Raw genomic sequence first — 12,408 nt, forward strand, 5'->3', positions numbered from 1 at the left:
CGCATAGATGGGCGAGCTGTGTGGGGCCAGTCGGCGCTGCTGAGATTGCTGAAGCCTGGCGCAACGCAGTACCGGTAGTTGGATGACGCTGTTCCCTGGCGGACCATTCACCTGGCTTGACTGGCCAACCCGCGCTACCCCAGGTTCAGCAAGCCGCAACACCAAATCCCGTCTGCCCAAACCCTCTCCGCGCCATGCGCTATATCCGGTTCCTCAAAACGCCCCGCATTGTTGCAGAAAAGGGCACAGGAAAGAGCCAGATCTACGGTCTGATCACCATCACGTCTGATCTTGGCGATTCATTCTTTCCCCACGACGTCGAACTCGTTGCCGAACTCATCAACGCAGACAGTGATGAGATCCTAGTATGGCGGACTCTGGCGTGGGCGGCTGGGATGCGGACCCTGGCCATGACCCTACCGTTGAAGAAGTCCTACGCTTCGAGTCCTTTGCGAGTGCGAATAGGCACAGAGCACAAGGCGCAATATGATATATTTGAAAACCTGTGCCAGGCAGACTCGCACGGCATCGTGTCAGCGTGGAGCGCCGGATTCAACTCCGGGGGTGTCAGGGAAGCAGTCAAGCTCGTGCAGAGGCGGTTCAGAGTAGCGCACAGAGTGATCAGTGTCTGGGAAGAGACGGGCGAGAGCATTGCGCGACACTTGTGGTATATCTCGTGCCTTCCTCATTGTTCAGATTCTTGACTGATGCTGGTGTAGGGACGCTGGAATAACGCTGTCCTGCCAGATGGTCGAGCTCCAGTCCATAGAGACTGCGCTCTGCAAAGCCCTGAACCTCACGTCCCGTGATCCTACCACGTCCACCCTAGGCGTGCTGGAGCTGGGCACAGGCTGCGGCATGGTCGGCATGACACTCGCATCTGTGCTCCCAAACTGCGACGTGCACCTCTCTGATCTGCCCGAGGCGCGCGAGATCGTCGAGACGAACATCGCCGACTGCGCTCTGCAAGCAAGCAACGGATCGAACCTGTCGTTCTTCCAACTCGACTGGGACGACGAACTACCTGATTGGCTTACACGCGAGCACGCCAAGTTCGATCTGGTGCTGGCGGCGGATTGCACGTATAATTCAGACAGCAGGTGCGTTGCTTGTTCTCCCAGTTTGAGCTGTGATTGAAGCTGACGTTTTGCAGCCCTGCACTTGTCAGTACTTTGCGTCGACTGGCAGACTTGAACAAGGATGTTGTTGTTGGGATAGCGATGAAGATGAGACATGACAGTGAACGCGTGTTCTTTGGTCTTATGAAGGAAGCTGGCTTCGCGGAGACGGCCCTGTTCGAGTATCCGCTTCCTGGGGATGTGGACATGGGGGAAGACAGTGTGTATCTGCACGTCTACCGGCATGGGTCTTAAACAATCACCATACACAGTCTATCATGGACAGCATTTGATCTGCCGCTGCTACAGACCCATGTTTCCAAAGGTTATAGTCTTCTTCGTCAGACCAGCATATATATCATCCAGCACGTCTCTCTTCCTCTTCCTGCCCTCGTCCCTCTGTTCTTCTTCGATTCGTTCGTCCTCGTCTGCGTCAACGTCCTCGTCTGTCCGAGGTTTCCATGCACAGATACTCCCGTCGGCGTGCGCAGAGTACACCTCTACATCATGCGCACGCCACGTCAGACTCGTAATGCGATCTTTGCGATTGCTCTGGCCCTTGGCGTTGCCATTTGCACCGCCAGCAGGCGCATCAGCAGCGCGCTTCGCAACTTCAGGGCGCTTCATGCGTCGCAGGAGCTTGCCATCAAATAACTCATAGAACAAAATCTCGTGCTCACTCGGGTAGAACATCGTCTCCGCGTGTGCGGCGAAGTGGTGTCTAGGTGGTAGAACGGGCATGACAGGCGCGAGACCACTGTTCTTGACCACGGGCCCGAAGTTCGCGAGTGTGTTGGCGTACGACAAAGTGTCCCATACACGGATCCGCTGGTCGTGGCCGGTGCTCACCAAGTGTTTCCCGTCTTCTGTCCATACCAACCCGTTTACTGCGCCGCGATGCGCTTGTCCTTGGCCTGAAGCGTGCAAGTATGAGTGCGTGTGTGCGCCGGCTCGGCCTACCGAGTCTTCCAGGTCCAGCGAGCCCAGAGACCCAACGCTGCGCCGGATGTCCCAGAAGCGTACCGTACCGTCTGTGGCACCCGAGGCTAGGAGGTGATCGGTCACGGGGCTCCAGGCTGTGGACAGCACAGCGCCTAAGTGTCCGGCAAGACTGTGTGTCGTCGCACCTGAGCGCAGATCTATCAAGCGGACGTTTGGGCCTTGGGTCGCGCAGGCAATGAGAAGATGTGAGGCGATCGGCGAGAGAGCGATGTTGTAGACGGCAGCGTCGAGGTCGAACGAGGCCGAGACTTCGAGGCTCTCGCTGGAGTAGAGCTTAACTGTGTGGTCGTACGAGGATGTGAGGAAGGCGAGCGAGTCAAAGGGGTAGAAGCTGAGCTGCGTGATGCCTAGCTTATGCTCCTTTGTTGTCTTGCTCAGAGCTGAGAGAGGGAGGTACGCCTCTCCGCTCTCTGTGCTGGCGGTTTCGGCTTCGAGGTCCCATATCGCAATCGATGAGTCTGCGCCACCCGAGAGCAGGTATCTTCCTTCGAATCTGTCGACAGTCAAGGCATTCACGCCTGCGGCGTGTGCTGGTATGCGAGCATGAGGATCGTCTGGTGGCGGTAATCGCTGGCTGAAGGTCACGGCGGCTGGTTGCAGCGCGTAGATAAGTCTTGTCGCAGTCGCGCGTTTGAGCACGTCATTATGTGAGAAGCCGTATGCGCGCTCGAGCAGATGCTGTTGGGTGGTCATATGCGTCTACATGCTTTGCGCGTGATGGTTGGCAGCCTGAGTAAGAGCTCAAGTTGACCCGATCGCACATGACGTCGGCTGCAGCTGCCCGTCTTAGCGTCCGTCCTCCACCACGCTAGACTTTTCCGTGCAAGCTCCACTTCTTCACCAACGCGCGACAATGTCGCGAAGGCCGTACTATGGCAGATTCTCACGCCCACCGTCTGAGGTTCCAGCTGTAGACGACGAGGTAGCAGAGGAGAAGGCTTTGAGGCGCCCTGCTAATGTCTACGATGCAGTTGCAGGTAATTGCACCTCGAAAGGTCTGTGAATATGTGGTTAACAACGGCGAAGGGCGTGTCACGCAAGCAGGCTTGGTCGGCAATGTCAGAGATGTGAAGAGCTCCCGACAGCCTCTCCGACCAGATGAGGTCCTCTTCAAGCAGGCTAACGCGCCGGTGCGGTACGAAGAGACTGATTACTACAACGCGCATACCCGTTTGCCAGGGGACCAGCGGCTACCAGACGGCGAGCTACTGGCTGCGATTCATGCGTATGTATCAAAGCTATATTCGCGAACGACAGAAGGCGACAGCCAACCTGCTTGGAAATGCATGGATGAGACTGCGCTGATTGCTTTTGGCATTCTTATGGAAGAGACTGCGAGAGAAGTTCTTGGCGAGACAGGCGACTTTGCCTTCGTTGAAGCTGCAGATGAGGAAGAGGAGAGGATCTTTGGCCAAGGGAGTGAAGATGAAAAGAACGACACGGGGAGCTTCATATCGAGAGACGTCTCACAAGAAGCATCAGCCGAGGCGGACTCTGAGTCTTCCAGTGATTATTCGCGAGTTTCCACAGAAGACTCGGACTGAAAAGCCCGCACATTTGACGGAGCTAAAGATGCTTGCATGGGCATTACAGGAAACGGTGGAACGACGAGATCAGTGCCAGATTGAGTGCGGGTGCACCACGCTGCAAAAAAGACTGCCCGGAACGATTCGAAGATGTCAGACGTGTATGGGGCGTTCCAGATGCATATTCTTGGGTCATTCTGGACGTGAGCTGCGTGACTGCCTCCTTGGGAGCTGCCGGCTTGGCGCCTTCCGTCAAGGAAGGCACGTCCAGCACACCTCTCACATCTCATACAGCCTTTCACGGTTTGTATCAGGCCTCACGCTCTCACCTCGCATCGTATCCCTACTCCTTATCGACACCATTCTTTAGACCCAACAGTCATGGTACAGTGGCCAACACCGCACTCACGCACCTTTGCTGACTTCAAGCAGGCACCCAAAACAACGGTGAACGCTCAGAAGCAGGCGACAATCCTTGCGTGGTTTCACAAGACTGCACTCGCCTACAGTCTCAAGGACCTCGAGAAGCTGATTCCCTCAGTCGCCTCCATCAACGGCATGGGCGTGAAAGACTACGTCCAGGCGCTCCAAGATGACGATCTAATCCACTGGGAGAAAATCGGCAGTGGCAACTGGTACTGGAGCTTCCCGAGCGAGGCCAGGAAAGAAAAGGAGGGCAAGCTGGCCAAGGCGCAAGAAGAATACGAGAAGGCCAATGCCACCGTGTCTGAGCTTCAGGCGAAGGTTGACCAAGCTGGTGCTGCACAATCAGAGGACGAGAACTTGCTTGCAGAAACGGGCACGTTGAACGCACCTTTCCAAAGATGCCCTCATTGACAGTAGCAGGTGGTGACCGTAAGGCACTCGTCGCGAAGCACGAAGGGCTTTCTAAGGAAGTCGAGAGGCTCCGCACCGAGCTCGCCGCGTACAGTGAGTTTGACCCGGTCGAACTGGACAAGAAGATCCACAACGCTCGACGTTCGCGAGCCGCTGCAGACAAGTTCACTGAACACATCTACTGCATGGAGTCCTGGCTCAAAGACCGGATACCTGATCGAGAAAGTCAGGTCGGCGTCCTGCGAGACCTCTACGGTGACGAATGGGATGAAGAGGACGGCGGCCTGCGTGAGCTGTAAGGCCCTGCATCCGGATGGACATGTTGTGCCACATACAAGGCTAGCTCGTGCTAGAATATGGATCGAGCTAGAGATCATTGTGTATGGAGGGGTGTTTCCATGTCTCAGGCTATCTAAGCGCCAGACATATGTGTGTAAGCAAAGCAATCTGATACCGATTCTCTCGAGCTGTAGATGAAGTCGGCCACAGCAGCATTTATGTTGCAGCCTCCAGAGGGTTGATCAGCTTGTGAGACACGCAGATGTATATTGACTACCTCCCAAATTTCCAAAATATATGCCTTGCAGCCGGGTTTACCTGCGACGTGAGAGGGAGACCTTTGAGAGCATCATTTCGAATCATACGACACTACTCCAAATGCGTGCCTGAGTCACTTAATGACTGGCCTGTGAGGCGTTCGCTAGTGGCAGATGCTGACTGCGGCGCCCACGCATGGGCCCGGTCGTCATTGATTCGCTTGCAGAACAGCGTCATGTCGTAGCTTTCACAAACTCTCACTTCAACCACCACGCTTGATAGCCGCCTTCGCTGGCCCGCGCTGATTGCGTCCCACTTGCTATTTCACTGTATATTCTTCCATTGTCTGTAGCATTTAAATTTTCAATTGCGCCCACATACCACCACACACGTCTTTCAGCGCAAACGGATACCCCGCGATGGCCGACACTGGGGCTACAGAAGCCGGACAACTACCGACGAGCCCGGCACGGCGAGGAAGAGGAGGCCGAGGGCGTGGGAGGGGACCGCGCTCGGGAGCAGAGGACGATCTCGAACACTCTGGCTCCCGGGGTCGTGGTAGAGGCGGCCCTGCAAGTGGCCGTGGTCGTGGTGGTCGTGGGAGAGGGGATGGCGCAAACAGTCGTGGTGGACGGCAGACGGCGGACAAGGGCAAGGCGCCCGCTGTAAAAGGGGAAGAAGCGAGCGAAACTCTCCCTGCAATCGCGAAACCTGTTGCGCCGGCAGAAGAGGCCGTGGACGATGACGCGGAAGTCTGCTTCATTTGCGCCTCACCCGTACAGCACACCGCAATTGCACCATGCAACCACAGAACGTGCCACATTTGCTCCATTCGAATGAGGGCCCTCTATAAGACCAAGGCTTGCGCGCACTGCAGGACAGAATCTGACCATGTCATCCTCACCGACGACCACGAGAAGCTATTCCAGGACTTCTCCGCGAATGACTTCTTCAAGGTCGATGACAACCTCGGGATCAATTTCGAGAAGCCTGAGATTTTCGAGGATGCGAGACTCTTGCTGCAGTACAACTGTCCAGACGGCGAGTGTGATGTTGCGTGCTTAGGGTGGCCGGATTTACATCGTCACACGAAGACGGCGCACACCAAGGTTATGTGGTAAGTGACAGCAGTACCTTGATGTCTAGGAAAATGACCTGGCCAAATGCTAACCGAGTCTAGCGATTTATGTACTAGGAACAAGAAAGTATTTACTCATGAGCACGAGCTTTTCACCTTCGCCGACCTCAAGAAACACCAGAAGTTTGGCGACGATAACCCCGGCGCAATCGATCAGAGCGGTTTCAAGGGACACCCCGAGTGCGGTTTCTGCCGTCAGCGATTCTACGGAGATGACGAGCTATACACACATTGTCGCGACAAGCATGAGCGCTGCCACATTTGCGATCGCCGAGAAGGCAGCAGGCAACAGCAGTACTATGTCAACTACGATTCACTGGAGCAACACTTCCGGAAAGACCACTTTGTGTGTCCAGACCGAGAATGCTTGGAGAAGAAGTTCGTTGTATTCGATTCGGAAATGGATCTCAAGGCCCATCAGCTGGAGTCGCATCCAAATGGTCTGACCAAGGACGCTCTCCGGGATGCGAGGAGGGTGGATATGTCGGGCTTTGGCAACTACCGCGCACCACACGAGCAGGAACACGGCAGGCGAGATGACAGAAGACGAGAAGGCGGAAGGTCTCGTGGTAGGGGCAGAGATCCCAACGCCGAGGCTGTGCCTGCATCATCCGCGCAGCCACTCAGCAGAGCAGAGCTTGCATTCCAGCGTCAAAGGGAAGCTCAACAGTCTGGCGCATCTGGGCGCACGTTTGGTGGCCAGCTCTCAGCTCCTACACCAGGAGAAGCATTCGCGGCTCGGCCCGCGCCCAGCGCATCTGCACCGGCTACACAAGCTGTTTCCAGGCCTAGCCAGCCGGCTACAAACAATGTCACTAATGGTGTCAGCAACCTGAACCTGAACACACAACTCTCTGTACCACAGACCCCTCAAGATCAGGCGCGACTTCTGCGACACAATGCCGTTACCGAACGAGCGACAAACATGCTGCGCAGCGACCAGATCAAGCTGCAGCAATTCCGGGCTGACGTCTCGGCCTATCGAAATGACAAGGTGTCGCCGGCACAGTTCATTGAAGGACTGTTCGCGCTTTTCGACAGTGACTCGAAGGAGCTAGGTAAACTGGTGAAGGAGCTTGCAGATATCTTCGAGATCCCGGCTAAACAGCAAGGCCTGCTCAAGGCCTGGAGCGACTGGAAGGCTATCAACGAGGACTACCCGTCGTTGCCTGGCTCGGCAACAGGACGCGCTCTGAACGGTGGCGGTGCGACCAGCGGAGGTTCAAGGGTGTTGAAGCTCAAGAGCTCGACAGCTCAGTCACAACGGTCGCAAGCCAACAGAAAAGCAAGTTGGTCAACCGCAACATCAGGCAACTCATTTCCCGCCTTGCCAGCAGCAGCCTCGTCAAGTCGTGGCGGTGGCATCGGAGCCAAACCCGGTCAGACACCATGGATGTCGTCTTCTTCCAAGCCTGCCCCTGCTCGCAGCACGGGTGTGTCACCTACTCCATCTCGAGTTGCGTCGTCAAGTGGACTCGCCAACAAGAGCAACAAGGCGATTGCAGATGCATTCCCTGCTCTGCCCGCAGCACCCAAACCGACAAGCACCGTCTTCAGCCCAGGATACACGGGTCTTGGTGTGCGACGAGATAACAGTGGCCGAAACACACCTATCAATGCGGCCTGGGGTACGCCAAGTGCTGACGCAAGCGGATCGACGACCCCCGCAGCATTTGATGAGAGTGCAGGAGGCAAGAAGAAGGGCAACAAGAACAAGAAGCAGACGCTGTTCCATTTTGGTTAGAGATACAGAGGTTTCAAGGGTGGTCTGCAAAGGGTTTGAAGCATGTGAGCGGGTGGTACAGTAACACGGCAAAAGCAAGCAGAGAAGCGTTGTTACGCAATGTGCATCCTTGTCCAAATGGCTTCAAATGTTGAGAGACGTATATCGGTGCGCATCTGTGTCATGTAAACTCAGGTAGGCCTGATATAAAGGCAAGGCTGGAAATGTCAAATCTATACGCAACTAATCGTGGTTCGCATGAAGTTGCTGACGTCTAGTTTAAGATGTATGGATTCTGCGTAGTCTTGTACCTTTGATAGCCAAAGCAGCAATTGCAGTAATGTGCCTGATCATGTCAAAATCATCCAACGATCTCAAATAATTCAACGATGTACACAGCAGGTGGCGCCTCATCGAAGGTGGATTGCAGCAGTGGTGGGCTCACTGGCACCGGCTACCGCTGTTTTGGAAGAGGCGCGCAAGTTCCCGCCGGAGCCCATGCAGTGAGAACGAATGGGAGGAACCGTCAGCGCAATGCGGTCATGAAGATTAAGCAGTGCTATGAACCGCTACAATTGTCAAAGCCTCAGGGCAACTTGACGCAAATGACCCACGGTACAAAGGCTACAGCTGAAAAGGAACCCGCAACTGGCGGAGATGCGCAAACAGGAGTAGGTGCGTTTCTTAGTTCGTCCGTTTTCGTTGTACGCTCCTTCCTCCTTCCTCTTCCCACTCAACATCCCCACTTCGCGCTGACTGCGATTTGACCCAGCCATGCAGATGCACAGTACACTGAGCTTTTCTTAGGGCCTGCACCAAAAATATTGAGTGTGGGGTTTGTTCCGCAGTGGTTCAGGGACACTCGGTACCTGTGAAGCAGACACTCGATATTGGGTGTTGCTGTTTCCCGTATGGTCTGTGCATACTGTACACTAGTACATTGGCGCCGCCCTAATGCTCCTCATGTCCATATATCGTCACATCGTCACATCGATCCCTCACTCCTCACATCAATTTTATAATCTATTTATCCGATTGCCCTCTGGAAAGGCCTACAGCGCTCTCCAGGCCGCACACGGAAAGTCGCGTAAACTTCTCCTGTACACCAGCTGTGAAAACTTCACATCTGACCGACAAATACCAATGTACCACCCAAACCGGACACCCACCATGCCGTCGCAGGTGCCTCCGATACCACTGATGTATCGCGACATGCCTCCCAATGACACAAACGGTGACTATGTCGGTAATCATGGCGGCAAGAGTTACAGGTTCGTATCCCCTTCCTGATCAGTCGAAGTACGAGCTCATACGTTGCAGGCTTCGAGTTGAGCAGCAGCCCATCAGAGCCCGAATGTGTGGTTTTGGCGACAAGGTAAGATGGCTCGCGCTGCAACCCATTGTTCTAGTAGAGGTACAAGACTGAGACATGTGACCAATGACAGGACCGACGCCCAATCACTCCGCCTCCATGCATCCGCCTCACAATGTGCGACGGCGTGACCGGACAGGAAATCGACGCCGGTAACATCAACGCCGCCTACTTTGTTCTGATTGTCGACCTCTGGCACGAGGATATCTCGCGCGGCGCGTGTAACCTGGTACGCCATCCTACTGCCCAGCCTTCAGTCAGCATCTCTAGCAGTGTAACAACTTCATTCCCTCCCGCACCAGAACGGCCCATGTTCATGCCCAATATGGCGCCGGTCAATCAATATGGCCAGCCAATGCCACCATCGTATCCCTACGGTCAACCGCAATACTACGGAGTCCAGACGTCCCCCGGATATGCAGCGCCATACGGCACAGCCTACAACTCGGCAGTCATGCCTGCGCAAAACTCCAGCCAGAATCACACGAGGAATCTCATTGGTATGACATCTTCCAATGCCTGCCCACTGAACGACCCTGAGGGCAAGCCCGGCCAATGGTTTGTGCTCCAGGATCTTTCTGTGCGCACTGAGGGAACTTTCCGGCAGGTTCTTCGATCCAAAAGCTGTCACTATTGATTGCTAACAAGCGCAGATTGAAGTTTATGATCTTCAATATTGGAGCTGGAGAGAACGCGAGCCGTGTGATGACACACGGCGAGAAGACGCCCATGCTTGCCTCCTGCTTTTCGGACCCGTTCACTGTCTACTCGGCCAAGAAGTTCCCAGGTGTTATAGAAAGCACCGCACTCAGCAAATGCTTTGCGCAACAGGGTATCAAAATCCCGATCAGGAAGGACGGGCCCCGCACATTAGCCAATCAGTCGGAGTATGACGCCGATGATTGAGCTCAGGAATGATATGGCAACAGTGCGCCGGCGCAAGGAAACACTATTGCTAGTTTCAGACATGGCGTAAGATAGACGCGAGCGCTTATGGGCCGCTTCATGTCACATTGCGGATGAATATTGCGAAATTGGGAACGGACTTGGGTTGTACTTAGATCGCGGTAGATATGCAGTACGTTGCACATGCCTGTTACTGCGCCACTATCCCTGCCGTGATGACAATTCTCTGACTACATTTCCGCTAGATAATCGACCTACATCTTTCAAATTGTTGTTCTAGACGCAGTCCCTGATGTTCGAATCCGCGGCATAGCATGTGCGCCCTTGGTATAGACCTGATACACTAGAGCTGCAGTAACTTCGAACAGTTGCGGATTCGAGGTACTATCAAGGTAGCAGAAGTTGCTCGGTCGTCTACTGGCAGACACAATAACCCACTGATTGTACACACGTTGCTGATCCATCGCCGTACGATGCCACACAAGGATGAATGCTGTCAACCTCGCCAGCACGAGAAGACGTGATTGCATCGAGGCATTTTTTATGCTTCGCTCCATTGAACACTCAAGCGTGTGTCGTGTCTGTACATGGAACTCAGCGTCTCGGTGGGAGCTCTGGCGAGCCAGGGACGTGTGGTGTGCAGGGCTATGTGAAGCAGGCCTGGAGTGATCTGGCAGAGGGAATCTGCCCGTGTGCCTTTCCAGCCGTCGTTGTTGCTAGAGAGTTTGGTGCTCGTATGTAGGGGGCATACCGAGTTCGTGAAGACGCTCCCCCTTGGGTGCGGCGGCTCAGAGTACTGGAACCTCGACATCCAAGAAGTAGATGCTGCTTCAGCTGACAAATTGCGTTCAAGAGTGCGCTCGGGCAGAGTACTTGAATTAGTGTCTCGGTCATCCGTCAAAGGAGCTTGTGGCGTTTCCTAGAGAGTCCTTACATGAGAAGTTCTCAGCTGCCGTCCCGAACGCACGTCATGCGATAATGAATCCCTGGCAGAATGCAGGAAGATAGATACACTCTGACATGCTGTGCAAGGTCGGAAGTATTCAGCCGCAGCTATAGTAGAGAGAGGCTGCATTCAGAGTCAGATGACTGCGACGACAGCTGCATGTGAGCATGTGTACAGATCTGGAGCCGGAAATTGACATTCTGTGACAAGCAGTTGCGGTGACTGCCATGAAAGCCGAAGATCTGGCAGGTGCGACGTACGGAATTGTCATGTCCACCAAGTTGGAATGCTCGGGGAACTGGTACAAATACCGCTGCCGAGATATCTATTGTTATCAATACTGTCCAACTTCGTATAGGGCACAAAAAAGTCCTGAAGAATCCGGCTGGGTTTGGATCCCGATGGTTACCAATTCGATATACTAAATGCACTCAGTTGGACAGCACTCCATTCCAAATCCCAGGAACGTCGAATCTGGCATCGCCAAGGACAACCATGGTTCGCAAGCATTGGGTCGCGGAGCGGACCGTAAATGCCGGAGGCAAGGTGCATGTGGAACCTGCGTCTGCGGGGGTGGTCAACGGTTAGACTATCTCGAGCATTCTGAGGTATGTGGAGGGGACTGAGATGTCAAAACAAGTCGAGTGCAAGTTGGGTGTGTACGGTAGGGCCGATTGTGGCACTCTTGTAGAATGCAGCATGCAGCAGGCGCATGGTGGAGATGCTGTGTATCCACGCTGGTGCAAGGTGTCAGCAAACCTGTGTTCACCATACTTGGCCTGGATTGTGATGAGTCACTACACATACGTGGCACAGATGCAGCTACAGCGACGGATGCTGCAGATGTCCCTCACCCTGCAGCATCTTCGTTGCCATCACTCACCAAACTTGCCCGGTACATGTCAGGTCTGCTTTCGCCAAGTGGACATTACTCGTAGTCCCTTCATCCCACGCCTCCGCGGGCACTAACCGAATTCCGACGGCATACCCCTGACAATCTTCCCGCGAACGGCTACGCTGCACTGACAAAGGTGCACGGTCTCCAATGGACAAGCTCGAATCTTGGATCAGAGCTAAATGCGAGATTTGCTTCGAGGGCATGCGTACGTCATCAGTGGAACGTCATTTTATGACACGAAGTGGATACGGATGCTTTAGGGGTTGCGGTGGTCTGATGATCGTTTACGGTGTCTTGTTCGGGGAGAGGCCCGGCGGGCGAGAGCTTCGCGGGCTCCGTCGTGAGCTAGCAACAAGGCAAAAAGATCTACGGGAATAATTGCCGCAAGTCCATTCGTCGAGGCAA

General features: G+C 54.5%; 6 protein-coding genes across 6 annotated transcripts; 5 read left to right on the forward strand and 1 right to left on the reverse strand.

Moving 5' to 3' along the window:
• Positions 1-194: 194 nt before the first annotated feature.
• Positions 195-1,373, forward strand: M421DRAFT_4052 (uncharacterized protein; the record flags this gene model as incomplete). Its single annotated transcript, XM_033590289.1, has 3 exons — positions 195-667; positions 720-1,100; positions 1,154-1,373. 3 exons carry the CDS (start codon positions 195-197, stop codon positions 1,371-1,373), a joined length of 1,074 nt encoding a protein of 357 aa, XP_033449837.1.
• M421DRAFT_419380 (WD40 repeat-like protein) lies at positions 1,069-2,851 on the reverse strand. The gene is made up of 2 exons (XM_033592093.1): positions 1,154-2,851; positions 1,069-1,100 (listed from the first exon to the last, which is right to left on the reverse strand). Exon 1 carries the CDS (start codon positions 2,811-2,813, stop codon positions 1,422-1,424), a length of 1,392 nt encoding a protein of 463 aa, XP_033449838.1. The 5' UTR covers positions 2,814-2,851; the 3' UTR covers positions 1,069-1,100; positions 1,154-1,421.
• A 91-nt stretch (positions 2,852-2,942) lies between these two features.
• M421DRAFT_124581 (uncharacterized protein) lies at positions 2,943-3,846 on the forward strand. The gene has a single exon (XM_033587322.1). The coding sequence runs from the start codon at positions 3,077-3,079 to the stop codon at positions 3,662-3,664; it is 588 nt and encodes a 195-aa protein (XP_033449839.1). The 5' UTR covers positions 2,943-3,076; the 3' UTR covers positions 3,665-3,846.
• On the forward strand, positions 3,847-4,903 carry M421DRAFT_124570 (meiotic nuclear division protein 1). Its single transcript, XM_033587321.1, has 3 exons — positions 3,847-4,030; positions 4,079-4,445; positions 4,493-4,903. Exons 1-3 carry the CDS (start codon positions 4,028-4,030, stop codon positions 4,780-4,782), a joined length of 660 nt encoding a protein of 219 aa, XP_033449840.1. The 5' UTR covers positions 3,847-4,027; the 3' UTR covers positions 4,783-4,903.
• A 536-nt stretch (positions 4,904-5,439) lies between these two features.
• M421DRAFT_59842 (uncharacterized protein) lies at positions 5,440-7,902 on the forward strand (the record flags this gene model as incomplete). Its single annotated transcript, XM_033595717.1, has 2 exons — positions 5,440-6,137; positions 6,201-7,902. 2 exons carry the CDS (start codon positions 5,440-5,442, stop codon positions 7,900-7,902), a joined length of 2,400 nt encoding a protein of 799 aa, XP_033449841.1.
• Positions 7,903-8,658: 756 nt separating this feature from the next.
• On the forward strand, positions 8,659-10,414 carry M421DRAFT_419383 (uncharacterized protein). Its single transcript, XM_033592094.1, has 4 exons — positions 8,659-9,152; positions 9,202-9,256; positions 9,327-9,856; positions 9,907-10,414. Exons 1-4 carry the CDS (start codon positions 8,845-8,847, stop codon positions 10,157-10,159), a joined length of 1,146 nt encoding a protein of 381 aa, XP_033449842.1. The 5' UTR covers positions 8,659-8,844; the 3' UTR covers positions 10,160-10,414.
• The last annotated feature ends 1,994 nt before the right edge of the window (positions 10,415-12,408 follow it).

This window comes from Didymella exigua (assembly GCF_010094145.1).
Source record: "Didymella exigua CBS 183.55 unplaced genomic scaffold M421scaffold_10, whole genome shotgun sequence".
In the NCBI taxonomy this organism is placed as follows: Eukaryota; Fungi; Ascomycota; class Dothideomycetes; order Pleosporales; family Didymellaceae; genus Didymella; species Didymella exigua.

Coding starts and splice junctions, on each gene's coding strand:
- M421DRAFT_124581 (XM_033587322.1), top strand. CDS start 3,077: ATGTCTACGATGCAGTTGCAGGTAATTGCACCTCGAAAGGTCTGTGAA.
- M421DRAFT_124570 (XM_033587321.1), top strand. Junction 4,446..4,492: donor GAACTTGCTTGCAGAAACGG/GCACGTTGAACG, acceptor TGACAGTAGCAG/GTGGTGACCGTAAGGCACTC.
- M421DRAFT_419383 (XM_033592094.1), top strand. CDS start 8,845: ATGTCCATATATCGTCACATCGTCACATCGATCCCTCACTCCTCACAT. Junction 9,257..9,326: donor TGTGTGGTTTTGGCGACAAG/GTAAGATGGCTC, acceptor GACCAATGACAG/GACCGACGCCCAATCACTCC. Junction 9,857..9,906: donor CGCACTGAGGGAACTTTCCG/GCAGGTTCTTCG, acceptor TAACAAGCGCAG/ATTGAAGTTTATGATCTTCA.
- M421DRAFT_419380 (XM_033592093.1), bottom strand. CDS start 2,813: ATGACCACCCAACAGCATCTGCTCGAGCGCGCATACGGCTTCTCACAT.